This window comes from Plodia interpunctella, chromosome 7 (genome assembly GCF_027563975.2).
Source record: "Plodia interpunctella isolate USDA-ARS_2022_Savannah chromosome 7, ilPloInte3.2, whole genome shotgun sequence".
Taxonomy (NCBI): domain Eukaryota; kingdom Metazoa; phylum Arthropoda; class Insecta; order Lepidoptera; family Pyralidae; genus Plodia; species Plodia interpunctella.
Genome location: NC_071300.1, coordinates 7,899,336 through 7,919,321, shown reverse-complemented (window position 1 = coordinate 7,919,321; position 19,986 = coordinate 7,899,336). Strand labels below are relative to the sequence as shown.

Below are 19,986 nucleotides of genomic sequence, written 5' to 3'. Positions count from 1 at the left end.
ACGTCTTCTATTGTCGTTATAATACCGTTGATTTCGAATCTCATCTGCGTGAGATCCAAGAGGAACCTGAAGAAGTTAGAAAAGAACTGACGATTCCCAAACGGCTAAAGCTCACTCTCGATTAAATTATATTTCAAATTAAAAGAACGACATCAAAATTGGTTCAACCTTTTTCACAATGCCACGGACAGACTTATTGACTGGACACACAGAAACGTATAACTCCCCTCCATCTGTGGTCAGGGGTTAAAAATATATAGAAAAATGTGTGAAAAAACTAGTTTATAAATATCTGAGTAATCAATACGCAAATTCTTACATTGGATTTTGAACACCGATGATTTTGAACGAGTCATTTGTTAGATTTCGTAATCGTAATGCAAGAGTCTGAACCAGCAGTTTTCTTGCTGCAGAAGCCGTTTCATTATTCTATTGTGTCGATGTGAACTGGCGAGCTGAACTCGTAAAACCATGAGGTTTCCTATTACGGGTCTTATGACCCAATAGTACTTATTTTTATTATGTGGTGTAGTAGTAGACAGACTGAAGAAACTGCCTGAGTATAAACATGATAACATCTTGAATTTTGAATTTAACTTATTAGTCATAGACGAAAAGTAGTCGATCATACATAGATTCATGAATATCACTTATGTATTGATTTTATATTAAAAATCTGATGATCAGGGCGACAAGGATCTTATATTTGTACTAATAGTAATTTAATCTGTCTTTCATACTTTATAGCTGCATTTAAAACTTTTAAATACAAGATGGAGTCCAAGCCCCCAGCTCACCCATTGAAATTTGAATAATGCCCAATCGCCTCGCTGACGCTGGACTAATGCCCCACGTTTATCATCCAAATTATGTTCGATTATTCAACTACTTACGTCATCTTTCAATGGATTACTGAAATATTTTAAGCCAGAGAACGCGCTGGCTCCATCAATAACTTTCATCTCAAACTCTTTTACTTTTTAATCTGTCGACGAGACTAATCTCATAATCGCCACGACGGCTACCGAAGATTTAGAAAATAAATTGGTTTTATATGTTGTCCTTTAAAATACTAAATGTGATCATTGGGCCTGCGTAGTCTAAAAGCCAAATTCTCAAGCATCGTCTCATGGTAATTTCGACACGTATTCAATAGTTTGGCTACGCAACGCCAATGAACTTTACCGCCCACCGCGACTCCAAAAAGTATGTAAATACCCTTTTAAGTTCATACCGCAGAATTTCGCGAGTTAAAATCAAACATTATTTCAATCCTTTTACAGGCACATTTGACATGGTCACTTACCTGAACGGCGCTGTTGAGAAAACAGTTGTTCTGCCCGGGGCCATTCCAAAGTCCTTTAGTAGTGTGGAAGATTCCAGAATCCCTGGAACTCTCCCTGGAGTGCTGGGGCCTGATATCGGCTTCCCGCAGGTAGCGGTCGTGCGCGGGAGTCGCCATTACTACTAGTTACGCCGCCATTTTTGAAACTCTTGTTTATGGCGCCGGGACATCTTGAATCGTATCTGAAAGGATAAATAATGGTTTATGGACAACTTTTTAATTTTAAACATTTAAGCGTAATAAAAAATGACATCGCAGACTTGAGAAAAATTAACACTAAATCGTCAAGGTCTTCCTTACAAGTTAAAATAATTTACCTACCTATTTACGTTATATAACGTTACACGTTACCTATTCCTATAAGTTTTATGATGAACGAGGCCATAAGTAAATGAATTACTGGAAAACTGTGCTACAGCTTCTAGCAACAATATCGTCATAACGAATTGGCCGCGGTTCGCACAGAATGGGAGCATTTGTCGAGATGTTCAGATTTCCCAGTGTTAATTGTTTGCATTGGGGCTAATAAGGCGAGTTTTCATATTAATTACACAATGAGCCGTTAGCAGATTCCTTTCACTCAATGTTTAGTGTTGAGGTTATGACAGTCCACAACAATGACTCGATTCATGTATCTTTTACTACTCGGTCGCACGAACTGTGCGACTGGGTTCAATTTTTAGTAACAATGTTATGTAGATTTTAGGTAACGTGCTGTGCTGAAATCTGAATTATTTGGTGTTACATTCCATTACATAGCTTCTAGTCTAGTCTCTAGTTCTCTCCCCAATCATAACATATAGCTAGCTATCTATCTAATTAAAGTCGGAAATACCTAGTTGGTATTTCCGACTTTAATTAGAATAATACAATACAAAAAAAATTTTTTTTACTCTAAAATGTTTCCCAAAAGTTACTTATACTCCCGACCTTTCCCTTATCCTTATGAGTTGATATAAATTTAATAGTTTATGGCTTATAAGCGTGAAAAAAATTACACAGAAACTAGACAATTCATGTTGTAAAACTTATAACAACTTTCCGTTATTTTAATAAAACTTACGAGTTTTATAAACTATACATATTTTATGGCTTGAATATTTATTTATAAAAACTGCACCTTTTATTTTAATTAAACTAAGTAAACGCATTTTCTTTAAGGGTCCTGGAATCCAAGAGGCCCAATTAAATTCCTATCCTCACTTTCGTAGAGAAAATACCTGACGCATAACACGCAGTGCGGTCAGCGTCAGAAAACAAAAACTGGAATGATGTTTTAAGCAAAGACAAAATGTAAAATGACACTGTGTGGTTACTTTTTATTGTTGTATGTATAATCATGTGTTTAGAAAAGAATGTAAGTACGCGGAAGACAGTGGAACACCACTACTTTAAGTTGCTACTGGGCAGCGACGAGCAAAAAATGAGTAACGACTAGCTTTGTAGCCAAAGGCAATCAGACATTCCTCTTGAAGCATTCTTGGTGACAGACAGATAATTTATCTCCAATTAGTGGCCGGCTTCATTACCTGTCTAATTTTGAAGTAATGACTTTCTGAATTATTTCTGGATAGGAATGTTACTTTAACAATACTACTCTGGGATATAAGATAAAAAGATTTATAAACTATACCAAAATAGATAGTAATTTTGAGCTACACAAATAGTACCGAGGTTCTGAGTGAGGCATCGCCTGTGCCGTAGACGAGGTGTATGCTGACCGACCGAGGCAAAACCTCGCGAGGCTGCATGATAACACTAGCAAAACGCTAACGCCATAGGCTCATCTATCTTATAAGAATGGTCTTACATATAAAATTATATAAAAAGTTACCCATGTAGGTAAACATAATAGTTAATATGTAATGAAAATTCCAAGACGTACCACAGAAATTGGCAAGGAACTCATAATTACATTTCTTTGTAAAACCAAAGTTACTACAGCTTGTAAACATGTGTGTTTTATATCCTTTTGTTCACGTGTCCTTAGCGCGAGATTACCTTGTGGTAATAAAAAAGAAAGATTTTTTGTTTCCCGCCATTCCCGTTTAAGTAGTTACAAATTGGCGGCGCCGCTGTCGACTGCGCGTACGTTACAAGTCGCAGGGCTTCTTTTCTAATGGCCCAGGAAAACTGTTTAATTCAAACAAACCAGATTTAATTTTATGGGAGTTTGAATGCAGTCTGGATCAGGCTTATACCTTATCGTAGCTGCAGGGAAGGAGAGTTATATCGTGTATAAGAAAAGCTAGTTTCCTATTTTAAAATTAATGGCACAAAATGAATCTTCTTCACTATTATCTTGACTCATAGAGCCTTGCCTGCATATTTTAAGTTGACAGTTGTTTTTCTTAACAGTGAATAAAATATCACTTACCCACTAACATAAAACTGGAAAGTTGAGAGCTTGCGTTGTCTCAATCGACAGCGCGTGTTTGGTTCGCGTATCTTGGAATTTCCCGAATATCTAGCAAATGTCGGTTTATTTCAGTCTTCCGATCAGATACGATCGATATTTGAGAAAAATCGAGGCCAATTCCTTATATCACTTGCGCAACTCCACTGCATTTATTTACGGATGTAGTTGTTGGAAACGTGGTTAACTGATCACAGAACGATTTTAACTAATGTTTACATTCCATTGAAGTTTTTATCATGACTGCTGACGAGACGTGTTTATAAAATAATTCAATCTCGCTCGTTTGATTGCACCAGCCATTGCGGTTTGAAAACATTAAACAAATGTCATCGATTTGTTATTCGAATTCCGTCATCTCTTGAAATCCTGTGAGAGCGTCGTTGCTGTTAAATAAATATGACAAGAAAATGTCATTTCAATATTACTTTTTATTCAGTACGTACTAAAAATACCTCATGTAAAACTTATCGCCGAAAATTGGGCATGATACAAATATTTTTTATATTTTGTAAAAGTAATCCTATAAAAGATATCTAATAATATTCTGGAATAACAGATCGAAAGAAAGTAAATTGGAAGGGTTAAAAACCCCATTAAGTTAGGGCGTGCATAATCCACGCACCCAAATTATTTTGGGCCTTCAAACCAGTCCAGGCGTAGGTACTTAAGTTTATTAACTTGCATTCCTGACTTATCACATGTGAGTATTAATATTCAGTGTCGATTTGTGAAGGATGAGCCTTGGCTTTTAAAGTTTCAAAAAGTTATTCATCCAATTTCTCACAGCTTCATAGTTACGGCCGGACAAAGCCGAAAGTCGAAACCATTTTAATGGTCTTCCAAGTCCAGAAACTGGGGTTCATGTGACTGAAGTGATGATGACAATATACTATTAAAAAGCATCTACTTATGTAAAGATAAAACAAAATAGGTAAGTATCAATAATTTTTATCGTGCTGTCACAACATTACAACATTCAGATAAGAACAGAAATTTTACCCACAAAACAAACACATTAAAAAAATTACTGCTCTTCGATGCAGTAAGCTAGCTAGGCGATGTCGAGGCATCTCGGTAATAACTCTAATGATTGTAATCATCGAAATGATCCGGGGACCACAGCCTACATTCCTCGGTTTCGTGTTACTTTCAATTAGGTTCGAGATTTTTTAACAATTTTGATTGTGTGTGAAGGAGATGTTATGACAAAAACTCGTAATAAAATAGATAAGTAGGTATTTCTATAAATATCTGAAAATATTATATTTACTAATTAAACCTGTAATATTCACAGTTTTAATTTTTTGCCTTAAAAGTTTGTAAGATTTAAAAAAATGAATCTATTATATATTTTTTAACTTGAAATTTTTAACTTTAAATGAAATGCCTAAAGGCCAATCTCAGAACAGCTTATTTTCGATAAAAATCTGTGAAGGGCTATAAAATATATTCAGTACTTAAGAGTGGCATGTCAAGCCATAACTGTAAAACTGTCAGCAACTAATCTCCTTTTTAATTGTAATCTGCGATTATCTTTATATGCCCACGGGCGGAGATGCCAGAAAGATTAAACATAGTTATTTTTATTTCATCATTGTACTATTAAAGATGACAGCATTTCTATAAATGAACGATGACTTCAATAACTAAACTAATAGAAGGAAAAAAATACTAATTTGAGATTTGAAAAAAGTCGACGACACGCCACGTTTTGTCACTAAACGTTGTTTAAAAGCTTAATAACATGTTTGGAGTTAAAACTAATCGGCCTATTAGACATATGTGCAAGTCACGGCTCTAACGCGGTGGGAGTTGATTTTTAAAGATGCAATAGGCACGAAATGGATGGTTACAATGAAATTGTTGTTTGTCGTAGTTACGGAGTTTAACCTTAATTTGGTAACGATGGACGTTTCAAAGACCAATACAAACTGTTTTATTTGGATGATTGTTCAATAGTAGGTTTCACCATTTTAGTTTGACATGTGTTATTAATCACTACAGATATAAGGATTCTCTACCCACCTAAATTTCATAAAGATACGTTGTAGGCTACAAGATTTTTATGATGTCATGTTAAATTTTTTTACTTTTCGTATTGCTAAGCTGAGCCGCTAGGTATTACTTGTGTGGGAATATCATGTAAATACTTCTAAAATAAACTCTTAATAACTTGAAAGTTTGTAAGGATTTTTGTAGATACCAGGCCAACAGGTAGAGCAAAACCTGGAACAGGAAACATCCTTGATTCCGCATTATCTTTTAAATTGTATAGTTTAAAAAATAGTGGACGAAGATAAGGACAGGCGGAAAACACTCCACCAAAAAAAGTATGGTGCTTATACTAAAACAAGAGTTCATAAAATCAGCTCTCTACTAATCCAAAGTGCTACATGCACTGTAGATTAAATATACTGTAAGTTGTATAGAAGAAACTAAAGATATTTTTAGTCATGATGTTGCCCTTATCTTGGATTTCTCACCAAGCCGGCCCCACTTTACATAAACGTCACTTTGCAAAAAAAGGATAGATATTGAAGTGGTGCCATTTCTCTGGGAACAAATTCCCTTCAGTGAGACAGAAAAAATGGAGGGTTCAAGAGGCATAACCAATAAACAATTTTAAATTACTTAAAAGCTTGACTTAGCTAGAGTACCTCTGAGTTGTTTAATTTTAACGATGATTTTTAAATAACTTAAAAATTTGTACATCTCCGTTTCAAAAAAAAAATTACCGTGTATGAAGCTGAATAGTTTTATAGCTCTAAATCAACTACTGATCCGATTGGGAAAATATCATAAGCGAAATTTTCACGAAAGCGAGCACGATGAGCACAACTATGTTAATTAAAATAGAATTATAGTACTACAGACATTATCTAAATCCGTTGAATCATTTCAATTATTAATCTTTCTGCATCGGAGCTTTTTAAAGCGCTGTTTTGACATATTTTCATTCAGGCAATCGTTTTATTATAGATAGACGTTGGTTGTTTTTTTAATATTATTATTGAATTATTATCATTTATTTACTAAGATAAATTATGATCTTCTCCTTCCGCAGATAGCATTAATTTTCTTTCCATTAGATTCTTGATGAAATGATCATACAAGATTGTAATAACTTTCAGCGTCTCGATTGTAGAACGTAATAACGTTCAATTTTTAATTTCATTAACAAGGTTTCTTCTTTTGTCTTATTTTCTATCCAGCTTATTATTATCCAATAGCTTCCACACATATCGAAATTTCAAATTAATTTTATAACGTTTCTATAATCAATTCATAGCCTACCCAATAACCAAAACATTTACAGTTTTAACGATGGCTCTAAAGTTTGTATGTCTGTTTGTGTATTCTAAAATATAATAAATGCATCACACAATAGAGTTGGGTAAGACATAACTGCATGATAATGAGTACAGTTCAAAGAGTTGCCAACAACAACATGACAAGTCAAAGCGCACTTTCATTACTTGTCACTATTCACCAAGAAAACCATAAATATTTATACTTGTTTGTTGTTTCGTGTTATAGAATTTAATTACGGTCCTTATTTCAATTATGGCTTTCCCCATTTATAGCTAGTATGCGTCAAAACGAAAACGATCATACCTACTTATTGTTTTTTCCAGCCTAGTCGTAGTAGTTTTACTTCCAGTGCATGCAAACTTAAGTTGAAGTTAGCAGCTCAAGTTTATTTGCAATGGAAGTGAAAGAAGAAAATGAAATATACAAACACTCTTCGAGTGCTCGACTCGACACACGCATGAAAAATATACACACACAAGGATAGCAAGTTGATATACGTATCACAAAAGGAGCAAAGTCGGAGGCTGTGTGCGCGTGCGCGCAGTCGCCGACCGCGGCGATGGCACGAGTCATGCGCAGACGCTTCGCATTGTGTTTGGTATATTATGGCACCTATACTTTGTACCTATTTTATCTCTTAGAATACTTCACAACTGGTTCATGATTTATTGCTGAGTATTGAGCATTCACGCAAGAAATGACTAAAATGCATTTAGCGCAAACTTACCAAATCATCACTTTACTAAATTGAGACATGTCTAGCTTATACATTTTGTTGTCTTCTGAATTTCTGTGAACGAATTTCTACATGTGCGGAACCAAACAATGGTTCAGTTTTTCGGTTCCGCGGAAGAAGTTTAAGAGAAATTACATAAGGAAGTATGTAACAAATAAGGTGAGGCCATGGACAAAGCTAGTGGGGATATGAATATAAACGTGCTCTTCTTGTGCCAAAAATACTTCAACCCGTATTAAATAGCCACTTTAATCCTATTTAATTAATACAAGGGATTTGAAGACCACCAACGATCTTAGTTAAGATCGAATGGAAAGCGAATTGAAATTCACCGTCCCGAAGTAAGCGTGACGAACCGGCGTGAAGATGACAGTATTATGCTTAACTTAAAGTTAAAAGTATAGGGCCGTCTCTTCGCCACATTAACCTGAAGAGCTTGGTGACAAAGTGCACTGTCCAGCCAGCCATTAATGGAGTAATCTGTCAATGTCGCGGTTCACAATGACTGTCGACAGAAAGTCCATCTTCACATACTTTTCCCATCAATAAAATATTCAGTGTTTAAAATTTTGAGAAATTACTTTTTTCTTGACGATTCTCTTTCCGACCGGAACGATCGATTTGGGAGATAACTATCTCCGCAACGAGGAAGATATTTTTCATTAAAAGTATTAAAACCTCAATTCAGTGCTATTTTGGGATCAGTAAAAACACAAGACAAATAAAAAATAAAGCTGATAATTTCGAACTTTCTCATTTCTAAAATCATTCCAATTTCACATTCGTTTAACAGTTATATACGCAGAGGAACAAGGAAGAAACAGTAAACAGGAAAAAACATTTTTTTTTAACTTAAAATTTAGACAAAGGTAAGAAAATTGTCTTAAACTTCCTGGCAATTAATTTATCAAAGCCACTTTGTCATTCGCGATAGAGTTGCATTTAATCTGCGTTCAGTTTCTCTGGCATCATCATGGCGGCCATTGTCTGGTGAGACCAGACGAGTTATCTACCCCGAGATTAGCCGTGATGTGGAACATATCGCGATGAAAGCAATCACGATCAACGTCAGGGACAAACATGTCACACGATTACACGATACTCTAAATACGTCTGATCACGAAACTATAGCAAGACTCGAGTCGAGACAAAAACTGTACTTACAAGATTAGTCGAATTAGATTGATCTAATTAGAATTAGTTGATTAGAATATAACGAAACAACCGAAAGCAAAGGAGTTTGTGAAAGGAGGAAACTAGTTTGTTTTATAAAAGTTCAAAGCGTTTGAATTTACAATAGCATTTTTTAAACTTTCGACTGCCGGGAGTACCATAGCTACCATTCGATTGAACTTAGTCCAGTATATTATTAACGGATGCTGAACCAATTTTAGCTTTAGACCAGATAGTAATACTCGTAAAACCAACGAGTCTCCATATCCACCCAGATATACGTACTTTCGAATTCACTTGGAAGTTTGAGAACCCATCGAGGTGATCTGGATACTTCATAATGCGCATTTTAAAATGTGTATTAGTAGTCTCTACGTTTACGTAAGCACGTCAACAATTAAAATCGTTAAGTGATGTTAATTGTGATAATCGGATTATATATGCCGGATATTTTGCGCATGAAACGCTTTGTGTAAAATTCGAAACTTTTGGAATGTATCTGGTTTGGTCGGATATTATGTTAATTCATAAACTTGTTAAAATATTCAATTAAACGCTTGACCGCACTTTGAAAACCAATTTCAGATTGAACTGCAAATTATGTAGCGTTGTTTTAAAATAAGCGACATGTTTGAAAAAAGGCAAGTTATGGTTCTAAATGCGTATGGTTAAATTGAGCATGCATATACGTTATATGACATCTTTAAAACGCCCATAATTGCGTAGTGCGCCTTGAATAACTGTGGGTAATACTCAGGTTGACAATTCTAATTATTTCATAGAAGTATTAATAGTTTTAGTAGGTAACGGTGATGTGTTCGACTTGTATGAGTAGAAACCTGTATGGCTGTATAGAACTGGCGCGCCCATGTGCTCGATTCAAGCCTTCGAAACTTTAATGAAATCTGACATACTAAAAATCGAATACATTCCAAACCTGTTAAGAATTAATAGGTTTTGGCTAACATAGCATCTCAATGAGGCGGTAAATCGCAGATTTGAACCAGAAATTCACTAATAGCGTAATAAAATTGCTAATGGCTCAGTTTGTCTTGGATTTCCTTTAGTTTAAATTAAGATATTATTTTCAATCAAGGTACGAAATTGATCAACTTTGATAATAATCTGCATAATTCGGTAATGTAATGGGAGATTAATCTGTGCAAATACTAGACAAGTCTACCTAAAATAAAATCTACCTAATACAAATAAATCTACCTAAGACAAGGCAGTAATTAATTCTATGCTCTAAAATAATTCGAACGTTTTAAAACAAATAATACATCAACTAGTCAAGTACAAATTAATAAGGCGAGACTAAGCGTTGATTCAATCATCATTATTTTTAATATTTCTTGCCGTACAATTCTAATACATTGCCAAACGTCTTATTGAGATAATGAAAGGGCATTTATCATACATGCTAGTGAATAAAAATTAGTGGCAACACCTGGCAGTCGGCACGTGCCCCATTCACCTGTTGGGCACTTTTAAGTAGGAGTACTCGTTTCAAAGAAACATGCCATTACTTTTTGTCTAGTGTATGAAATTACTTGAGTTATTACACAGTTGAAACAGGCAACAAGCTGCCCTAATAACATACTATTTATTGCGTTGAAAAGCCGTCACAGTTACGAGTGTTATTCAGATAAGAAATGGAGTTATTCCAGACGTAATCTGAATTTCTATTACTTATTCTATTGAATTTATAAAAACAATAACACACTTCTAAATGCTAGTATAATATACGCTTGAATTATAATCGGAATTACACATATTGTTATTATAGAGGTGATAACAAAATATACGTACTGGAATATTTTCATCTCAGTATAGATGATTAAAATGTTCTACAATCTTCATTCAACATTCTTTATGCATCTGAACTGAGATTCAAAAAACCTCTATAGAATCTAGTGTCCTTCAAACATTTCCATGAAATTTGATACCCGAATAGGATAAAACCTGAATGAACAAGTACATGTCTGGACGTTATGATGATGACGATCTATACGAAGACGATTAAGACGCAGAAAGTTTACCAGATAGGTATTAAGTGCATATATTGTGGAATTAAATAATTTAATTGTAAGTATATAATTTAATTGTATGTATATAATTTAATTACAAGTACTAAAGATACCATCATATCTGAACGTTAAGATGATGATTATGAATCAGAATCCCAGGTATTGCAGGTATTGTGGAACTATATACATTTTATTTTATCAAAAATCATATTATGAAACATAGTATCTAAATAGGTGGCATATTCGTAGGTGGCACCCGGTCAAATTAAAGAAAAGCCATTTTTACGACATAGCGCGCCGAAGGCGTATCGTAGGACGATTCTTGGTGACCATTTTGAATAATTTAGACTTGAATTCTTAATTGATATTTAAATTGTGTTATACGCAATTTCTGTAGTTTAGGAATTTAAATTTTACTTAAGAGACGACATAATAAGTATGTTATATGATAAAGATGGAAATGTATGTGCAACACCTCCACGTAACGTAATCAAAATAAAATTGACTTTATCAATATTTTTTTTATTTCAGTTTATTTTATGACCTAGCCGTGTATCAAATTACTATTGCAATCCTTTCATTAGATCATTGCTTAGAATATTAAACATTTATGTAATTTTACACCAGGTAAGTATATTCTATAATTCTTGAATGGTATATTCTCATTGGAATCTTATTCCCATTGTTTCCATATCAATAGCACTCCATGATAACAACACTTGCCATTGTGAATTATTGAAATACTTAACAACTATTTTATTATTGCTTCTTACCTATTCAAAGTCCAGTATCCTTCAAAAACGTCACAAAAACTCCCTCATTTCTTTACACCACATTCACACCTTCTTTTTTATTCACACCAACCCTTTTGTCCGGGATAAATCCAAGTTTCAAATTTCGGACCACTGTGGGTCTTTTAAGTTTTTTTCGTAATGCACTGTATATTGTATTTTTCAAGTAATTAATTACAAGCACATACTCTTATTTGTAATTAATGAACTATTAATTGGTAAAAAAGCTAGTCAATAAGTCGTGTAAAAAAGTCATTTTTGAATTAAGTCACTAATTTGAGTGGAAAATGTCAATTTTTCCCGCCAGTAGCCTTTATTTACTCGGTGTATTTGCGCGCGCGAGCGAGGTACGTAGGCGCGTCCGTACCCCAGCGAAGCCGGTTTGCCGCTGTTGATTGTTTTCTTTTGAGCCCCGCTGAGCCCAAGCGTTCGTGGCTAGAGATGGGCATCTACCCGGTAAAAACCTGAGACTTGGTTAAATTCCCATTTATTACTATATTTACCCACCCGTTTTGAATTTATACCGGGTATAAATTAAAATCAGTTAAAAAAACGGGTTTCAACAGATAATTTGATATTTATGTTAAATAGAATTTGGTTTCCTATCAACTAAATAACCGAAATTGATAAATATATATATACTTCCAAAATACAGTATTTAAAAGAGTATTTATTATAAACATGTTGATGGAAAATTTCTTTTGACCTGCTTTTTCGAAACAATTTTGTATTTGTTTCCATGGAAAGTGAACAGAACCGTAATATAAAATGTCTATGAATAAAATTCCGGGGTAAAAATTTAAATCTATATATATGTAATTTAAAATATTGTATTTTGACAGATATATAGTTCTTATTAAATAAAGAAACCAAACGTTATACTGGTTTTTTGAGTAAAACCGTCATCGTTTAACATATCCAGACATTTCGTTATCAGTAGAACAAAAGAACATTAACAATAGTGCTGTCTCTGTCTCATCTCTTTGTCGGGTAAGTTGGAAAGTGGTGGGGATAGTTGAGTTGATGTTGTTAAGAAGTTACAGGTTCGCCATTTTGTTTTGCATGCACCACGCATCGGTTGTGTTATTATGTACCAGGTACCTAATGTTTAAATAATATTTTTTAAATATATATCCAGTTATTATTATCAACGGAGTGCAATTTCATTCATTTTATATAATCAAAAGAGGTGAGTCACTTTTAATACATACTTTTTACAATATTTTAATAATATCTTATTATCGTGTGTGTTAGTGAGGTTGTTAGGTTTCCTTATCACGTTTTCCTTTACCAATAGCAAGTGGTAGATATGTGTGTCTACATATGTTTTAGTTTAGTCAACAAACGACAGACTATCGTGCCAGGCGAGATTTGAACTAGCAACCTTTCACAGGCCGTACACATTGAATTTGTAGAATAGTTGAATGCGTAGAGTAATTGCTATTGGATCTATTAAATAGAATCATTCAACCATCGTGAAATGTGCGTCACTTTTTTTAAAAATGATTTTTGTTCTTATTATAATGTAAAATTATTTTCTTTTGTTTAGATAATGGGAAAAGGCAGGAAGAAACGCGAAAACATTTGAAAGCACTATCGTGTGGGGCCTAATAAATCAGTGTTTTGCAAGCATTGCGACCACAAATATAAAATAGCAAATGTCAACAAAATGGGAAGTCATTTAATCAAATGTGATAAGTGTCCAGCAATTGTAAGAAATGAGCTGAAAAATAAAACCGCTGTTAATGACACCAGTGCTACTAACGATGCGGTTATAGCAACAACATCATCGCACCCATTATCCTATATTTGTCATTCGTTGGAATCAGAAAATAGTGAACACTGTCTGAATCAGCCATCGTCGTCTTCGCAGAAGCAATTAAAAGGAGACGAAGACATGGAAAAACTGACGGTAAAATTTGCAAAAGCAATATTCATTTCTGGATCACCTCTGAGCCTAGTGGAACATCCATTATGGATAGACTTTTTTCAAGATCTACAGCCATTGTTTTCATTACCGTCCAGGAAGAACTTGTCAACAACACTTTTGGATAAAGTACACGCCGAAATAAAAACAGAAGTGACTGAATGTTTAAACACAACCAATTATTTGCATTTGCAGTGTGACGGATGGACTAATGTTAGTAATAAAGGAGTAATAAACTTTATAGTTTCAAATCCTGAACCTTATTTTGTGAAAAGTTTATCCACGGAAGACAACAGGCATACCAGTTTATACTTAAGCGAAGAAATCACAAAAATAATGCGGGCTTACGGTGAATCAAATTTTGTATCTTTGATTGGAGACAATGCCAGAAATATACAAAAAGCTTTCGAATTAGTTAAAAATAACATTACACAAATAGTGCCTCTTAATTGTGCGGCCCATACATTAAACTTATTAACGCATGATATCATCAAATGTGAAGTTATTAAAGGGTTTATCGAAATAGCAATAGATGTTGTAAAAACAATTAAAAAAAGCCAAATTTTGAACTCATTATTAAAGAAAAAAAATCCGGCGAAACCCTGAAATTGCCAATTAAAACAAGATGGGGTAGCCATGTAACTTCCCTAAAAAGTTTAAATAGAACAAAGTCAGCCTTGCTAGCATTGGCTATTCACGATAATACAGCGCTTCCTTCAGAAACTAAAAGTACTCTTCTAGATGATAGCTTTTGGGGTATGTTAGAACATTTAATCTCTATTTTGGAACCCATCACCAACCCAATTTTTAAACTAGAAGGAAACCAATGTAATATACACAATGTCTTTCCTATATTTAAAGACATGAAGTCAAAATTAGAGTTCATTTTACCGAAAGTTACAATAATTAGCAACGCAGACAAGCAAAAAATTTTTAATGCAGTCGATAAAAGAACGAACGACTGTATAAAACCTATACATTTAGCGGCTTATCTTTTGGACCCCAAAACTCAAGGGTTAATCTTGAATGACGACGAAGACCTGCAAGCAATGGAATTTATGGAGAAACAATGGCCCAAACCCAGAATATAAATGTTATGACAGATTTAGCCAATTACAAGGCCAGAGATGGATTTTGGAGAAAGCGATTTCTTTGGGAAAAAGTCGAAAATATAACTCCTATTACATGATGGAAGGGACTTTGTTCATCTAAAAACTTAAGTAAAATAGCAGTACGTATTTTAACTGCACCATGTACATCTGCGGCCACAGAGCGATCCTTTAGCAAGCATGGTCATATTAATTCTAAAAAAAGAAATCGCTTAACTACCGAAAGAGCAGCTAAACTTACTTTCGCTTCTTATAACTGGGATCGGCTTCACAAATACAATGAAACCGTGCGATCTGAAGCCAGTGACTCTCCTGGTCCATGGACTCCAGATTATGATCAAAACACTGAACAAACAGGTAGTGAAGACGAAAGCTTGGACGAAAGTCACTATAACTCCACTAGAGTAGATAATGCCTTAATAATAAGATCACCAGAATATAATATAGAATTTTTTGACTGTGGTAGTAGTAATAGTAGCAGTAATGAAGACTGACATAGATATAATGGGTATTTTAAATTTGATTCAGATTTTATTTTATATGTCTAAAACAGTGCCATATCAACCTACTAAATTAGGTCTATTAGAGGAGATATATGTTAGTATTGTTGATATGTTGTTAATATTATTGATTATATTTTAAATGTCAAAAAGAAGACTGTGATTTGATTTTGATGTGTGTGATATTACAAGATTTATAGTAATTATGCGTATTTTTATGCGGTAAATGGATATTTGTGATTATTTGTTTTTATTATTACTATTTATATTGCATTTTTACTTTAAAACTAAAATCGAAATATTTTTTATAGTAAACATTTACTTGCTTTAGATTGTTGGTATTGTGTTACATATCTATATCCTATAAAAATCTAAGTGAACACATAGATCGTGCATCCCAAAAATTAAAAAAGTGTGACATAATATTTGTTGATAAGTACAAATTTTATTGGAATATATATTTTATAGAAATATTTATGATGATTAAAGAGTATATAATATATATATTTGTTCGTTTCATTCTAAATATAAATCTTATATTGAATGGCAAAAGGTTAAGCCAATAAAGTAATATCTTACTAATTTTTAAAGGCAATATTCAATTCTTACCCGGTATTTTTAATAAAAACCTGGTATGAATGGGTATTTTTTAATTTTTACCCTTTCTACTGGTATTTATCACTTTTTACCTACCCAATATTTACCCACCTGCCCATCTCTATTCGTGGCGGACGCAAGCCTCCCTGGATAGAACCACAAAAAAACGAACACGCATTCAAATCCTTGACCGTTTGGGGCATCAGGCGGTAGCCGATAAATTTTTTAGTAGTGAAAAAAACTGAGCTATGATTTAGTGAGTTATTCGGCTTCCTTATGCAGTTTTCTTTTTATTTTTTGACAGCTTTATTTTAAACCTGTTTAGCTTCAAATATGGTACTCATACAACAATATTGTTACAATTTGGTTCCAATCTTTGATTTCAGTGCCTTTTTCGACATAAATGAGCACAACTGCTATACAAGGATTCAATATAGCAAAAAAAAATACTTATTTAATTCATATAATTTAATATAATAGGTAACAAATATTAAAATATTAAAACGGTAACAAATCCATTTTAACTTACAAACTATTGGGTCACTTCTTTCTCTATTGATTCCACTTCTTCCAAATTCAGGTCTTCTGAAAATTCTTCATCTTTAATATTTGGCCGTTTCAGGAAAGGCTCATGTAAAGCTTTGTATAGCTTTTTCGCTTTAGTGGCTCCAAAGCCTGGTATTTCTGCCAGTCTCCTTTCAGATGCTTTTATTATATTCTCTAAAGTACCAAATTGTTTTATTAAAGTCATTGCATCTGTTTTGTTCACTGGCTTTATTGAACTAAGAGCATTGATTATCTGAAAAACATAAGAAATATTTTAAATTCCAATTTTGTTGACATAATAAAAATAATCTCTTTCTTTGGCTTTTGTTCCATAGTAAACCTGTTTACTTAGTGCAAGTGGTGCCAAATGATGAATACCTTTTGATGTGGATCATTCTCAATTTTTTCCATAATCCTATCAGGTGGTTTGTTCTCATATATTTTGTAGTTCTCTATGACTTTCGCTGCCTCTTCAGGACTCCAAGCCAACATCAGAGTCATGTCTGTCAGAAGGCATATTCTGTTTAGATTCTTCAGTGGTAGGTGAGGATCTTTTAAATCTACCTAAAACAATATTTTTACAGATTTCCAAATTTTGTTTCTCATAAGTATTTTTGCAAAACTAAATTTGCTATACAAAAATGTTGTGTCAGAATCTACCAACAAACAATAATACGATACAGCACTTAAAAATCGGAGGTTTGTCATGTAGCATTGATTTCATGCTCACTCAACTTTATTGTCGATATCTCAAGTTCTAAGCAACATATCGCGATGAAACCTATACCTAATTTCAAATTAGACCACCTGCTACACAACTGTGAACCGCATCAAATTCCATCAAGTAGTTTTTACTTATTGCGCGAACAAACATACACACAGGCAGACAAAAAATATTTTACTATTATCACAAGACCCCCATAATTATTTTATTTTCTATAGGTACTTTAATTTTCTTAGATAACTCCCATGTACAGACATAACACACTTACAGTTTTTTTATATATGTATAGATTACAGTCCAGAAGTCTTCTGCAGTTGACATGAAATTAGTAGGTACTTGGAGTACCTACTAATTCCATAGCAGTTGATTATTGTAATCAAAGAGTATGTAAGATGATGATAGACTTTGACGTTACCTCTGGTCTCGTCAAGCGCGCCAAATCCGGTCTTTTGAAATTCATATTTTCTACTATTTATTTTATAGGAAATGTTGGTCTTTTGACAATGGGTTATATTTTTAAATTTTATCAAGATGTAAATTAAAAATACCTAAAAAATACGCACATATTCCCTATTGACAAAAAACGTTATGGATCATGTAAAAGAATTTAATTCTTTTATTATAGAAAAAAAATCTGTTTTTGAAGAAGCCATCATATTGGAACATTTGTTTTGTTACCTAATATAGGTATCACTTTTTCAACTGATCAAGCACATTTTTGTATACCTATGAAGTAACAAAACTAGTTGCTCCTTCCAAGAAAAATAAGGGTGGGGATACACATACAAGACAACCGGGCTGGCAGCTGTCAGGCCGGTAGCTGGAACGTGCAATGTTCTACGATTCTGACACGCTCAAAAGATAGGGTAACATTTGCAATACCTGCACTAAAAGAACACGGAGTTCATACTTCTTCCCAAGTTCTTTCAATCTATTGTTGATGTAATCTGGATTCAGGTTGTGGTACCTCAAAGATAGAAATAGTATGCATATTGTCTTTCCTACTTCATAATCTGGAATTATATCATCATACTCCCATGGAACACTGGTTATAAACTTTAAAAGTGGATTCCCCCTCTGAAAAATAAAAAAGTGTAATGTCAATAGAATTTCAACCTACCGAAATTAATTGCAAACTCGCCGCTATTACCGCGTCATAGAGGTACACGCTGTGTAACTTGATGTGCTGTTGACTGCACCATGATAACATATACTATGTACATGTCTAGTGCAAGTAAAGTGGATATCATATCACACTGACACTTGCATATGTCAACTGCCTGATTATGTAGTCAACGATAGCTGAAATGTATGACAATTGCATGATCGGGTGGTGCCATATGTTTTTTTTTATGGTTGACTGGAAGAAATCCCTCCATGGGATAAGTCTCTTTGCTAATGTTTTTTCTATTTCTTGTGTTATTTGTTTTCTTATGCAATAAAGTTCTTTCAAAGAAACAAACCACTTTTTATTGGTTGAGTAGATAAAGCACGAAAGAACAAATATATAGACCAATTCAATATTGCCTTGTTGAGATACAATTAAGATCTTTACCTGTTTTTGATTGACTAAAACACAGTGGGTCTTTGATACCGTGGGCTTAGAGGGTATATCCTTTGATGTTCCTGAAATGGGAAATTCATCAATACTATTTTGTTAGTATTCTCACAAGCTGTTGCCAGCAGCTCCGCCTGCGGTAGCCCCTGACCTTGGGTTCGAATTTCTATACCAAATTTCATTAAATTGGTCCCAGCGGTTTAACAGTTAACTTTAAAAGCTAACAGAAATGTATTTACCAGGCATAGATTCGGGGTCTAGTTTGATCTGTTTCGGCGATGTTGGTTCACATATTTCCGCTAGTAAATCATCTAATCCATCATCTAGCTCCATATTTTTGTGATTTCAAAAAATTCGCAAGTTCATAAGGAAAATAATCAAAATAAATAAACAAACCGCAAATGTACCTCGCGAAAACAATACCTACTATTACCTACCTACAGTCAGTCAGTCAATACAAATTCAACGTGCCAAAGTTATTTAAACGATGTGAGTGTAATGTGTTGTGACATTTATGACTTTGATTTCTAAGAAATTTTATTTTGTTACCCTTCCAAATCTATGTTTTGTAGAAAACGCGCGCCGCGCGATAGCGAATCGATAACTATTTTGGAGCAATACTATTGATAAAGAGCGATATCGTAGGGATGGGCAAAAAAAAATCGATAAATCTAAATATTGATATTTTTTAAAGATCGGTATAAATAAACGATTATTTTACAGCTATATACAGATTTTCGATTATTATTTTCTGATATCAAGTTAGTATCAAAATCGATATATTTTTCCAATCCGATTTATAAAAAAAAAGTAAATTCGATATATTTTTCGATCGATTGTCTTCTCATCGCTTCGATGGTATGGTGGTCACGTTATGAGAAGGGAGGAAAATAATATTCTTAGAAAGATTATGGATTTGAAATTGAATGGGAAAAGAAATAGGGGCAGGCCGAAGAAGAGGTGGATTGAGTGCATTAGGCAAGATATGGCTAAAAAGGAAATAACAAATCGGTTAACATCAGACAGGTAGAAGTGGAGGAGACTGATATGCTGTACCGACCCCACATAAGGTGGGGTAAGCTGATGATGATGTCTTCTCATCATAACTGTTCGATACTATCGATAGTATTACTTTTCATCAATAGTATTGTACCTGCCCGGCAAGGAGAATACAACCAGCTGCCCGGCCATTGATAGTACCGTAACTATCGATACTATT

At 33.9% G+C, this 19,986-nt stretch overlaps 2 protein-coding genes across 6 annotated transcripts in view; both read right to left on the bottom strand.

The window, feature by feature from the left end:
• Positions 1 to 12,206, bottom strand: part of ec (echinus) — a 76,731-nt gene extending 64,525 nt beyond the window's left edge. The window contains exons 1-2 of one of the 2 annotated variants that reach the window (XM_053747356.2): positions 11,789 to 12,206; positions 1,307 to 1,527 (exon numbers count right to left, since the gene is read on the bottom strand). In XM_053747356.2, coding sequence (XP_053603331.1) covers positions 1,307 to 1,462 — 156 coding nt within the window. In that variant the 5' untranslated portion in view covers positions 1,463 to 1,527; positions 11,789 to 12,206. Of the gene's footprint in view, positions 1 to 1,306; positions 1,528 to 3,722; positions 3,739 to 11,788 lie in introns of those variants that run through there. The other variant, XM_064436054.1, reaches the window with a different exon arrangement.
• A 4,187-nt stretch (positions 12,207 to 16,393) lies between these two features.
• On the bottom strand, positions 16,394 to 19,351 carry Ercc1. Of its 4 annotated transcripts, none has more exons than XM_053747430.2 (6): positions 19,205 to 19,351; positions 18,765 to 18,835; positions 18,360 to 18,511; positions 18,092 to 18,286; positions 16,864 to 17,049; positions 16,394 to 16,738 (listed from the first exon to the last, which is right to left on the bottom strand). In XM_053747430.2, exons 3-6 carry the CDS (start codon positions 18,417 to 18,419, stop codon positions 16,472 to 16,474), a joined length of 708 nt encoding a protein of 235 aa, XP_053603405.1. In that variant the 5' UTR covers positions 18,420 to 18,511; positions 18,765 to 18,835; positions 19,205 to 19,351; the 3' UTR covers positions 16,394 to 16,471. The 4 variants fall into 4 exon arrangements, with proteins under 4 accessions (XP_053603405.1, XP_053603407.1, XP_053603406.1 ...); XM_053747432.2 differs by lacking the exon at positions 19,205 to 19,351 and adding an exon at positions 19,175 to 19,194; XM_053747431.2 differs by lacking the exon at positions 19,205 to 19,351 and adding an exon at positions 19,007 to 19,068.
• Positions 19,352 to 19,986: the final 635 nt, after the last annotated feature.

Coding starts and splice junctions, on each gene's coding strand:
- Ercc1 (XM_053747428.2), bottom strand. CDS start 19,100: ATGGAGCTAGATGATGGATTAGATGATTTACTAGCGGAAATATGTGAA. Junction 18,287..18,764: donor TTTTAGTCAATCAAAAACAG/GTAAAGATCTTA, acceptor TTTATTTTTCAG/AGGGGGAATCCACTTTTAAA. Junction 16,739..16,863: donor AGAATGATCCACATCAAAAG/GTATTCATCATT, acceptor TATGTTTTTCAG/ATAATCAATGCTCTTAGTTC.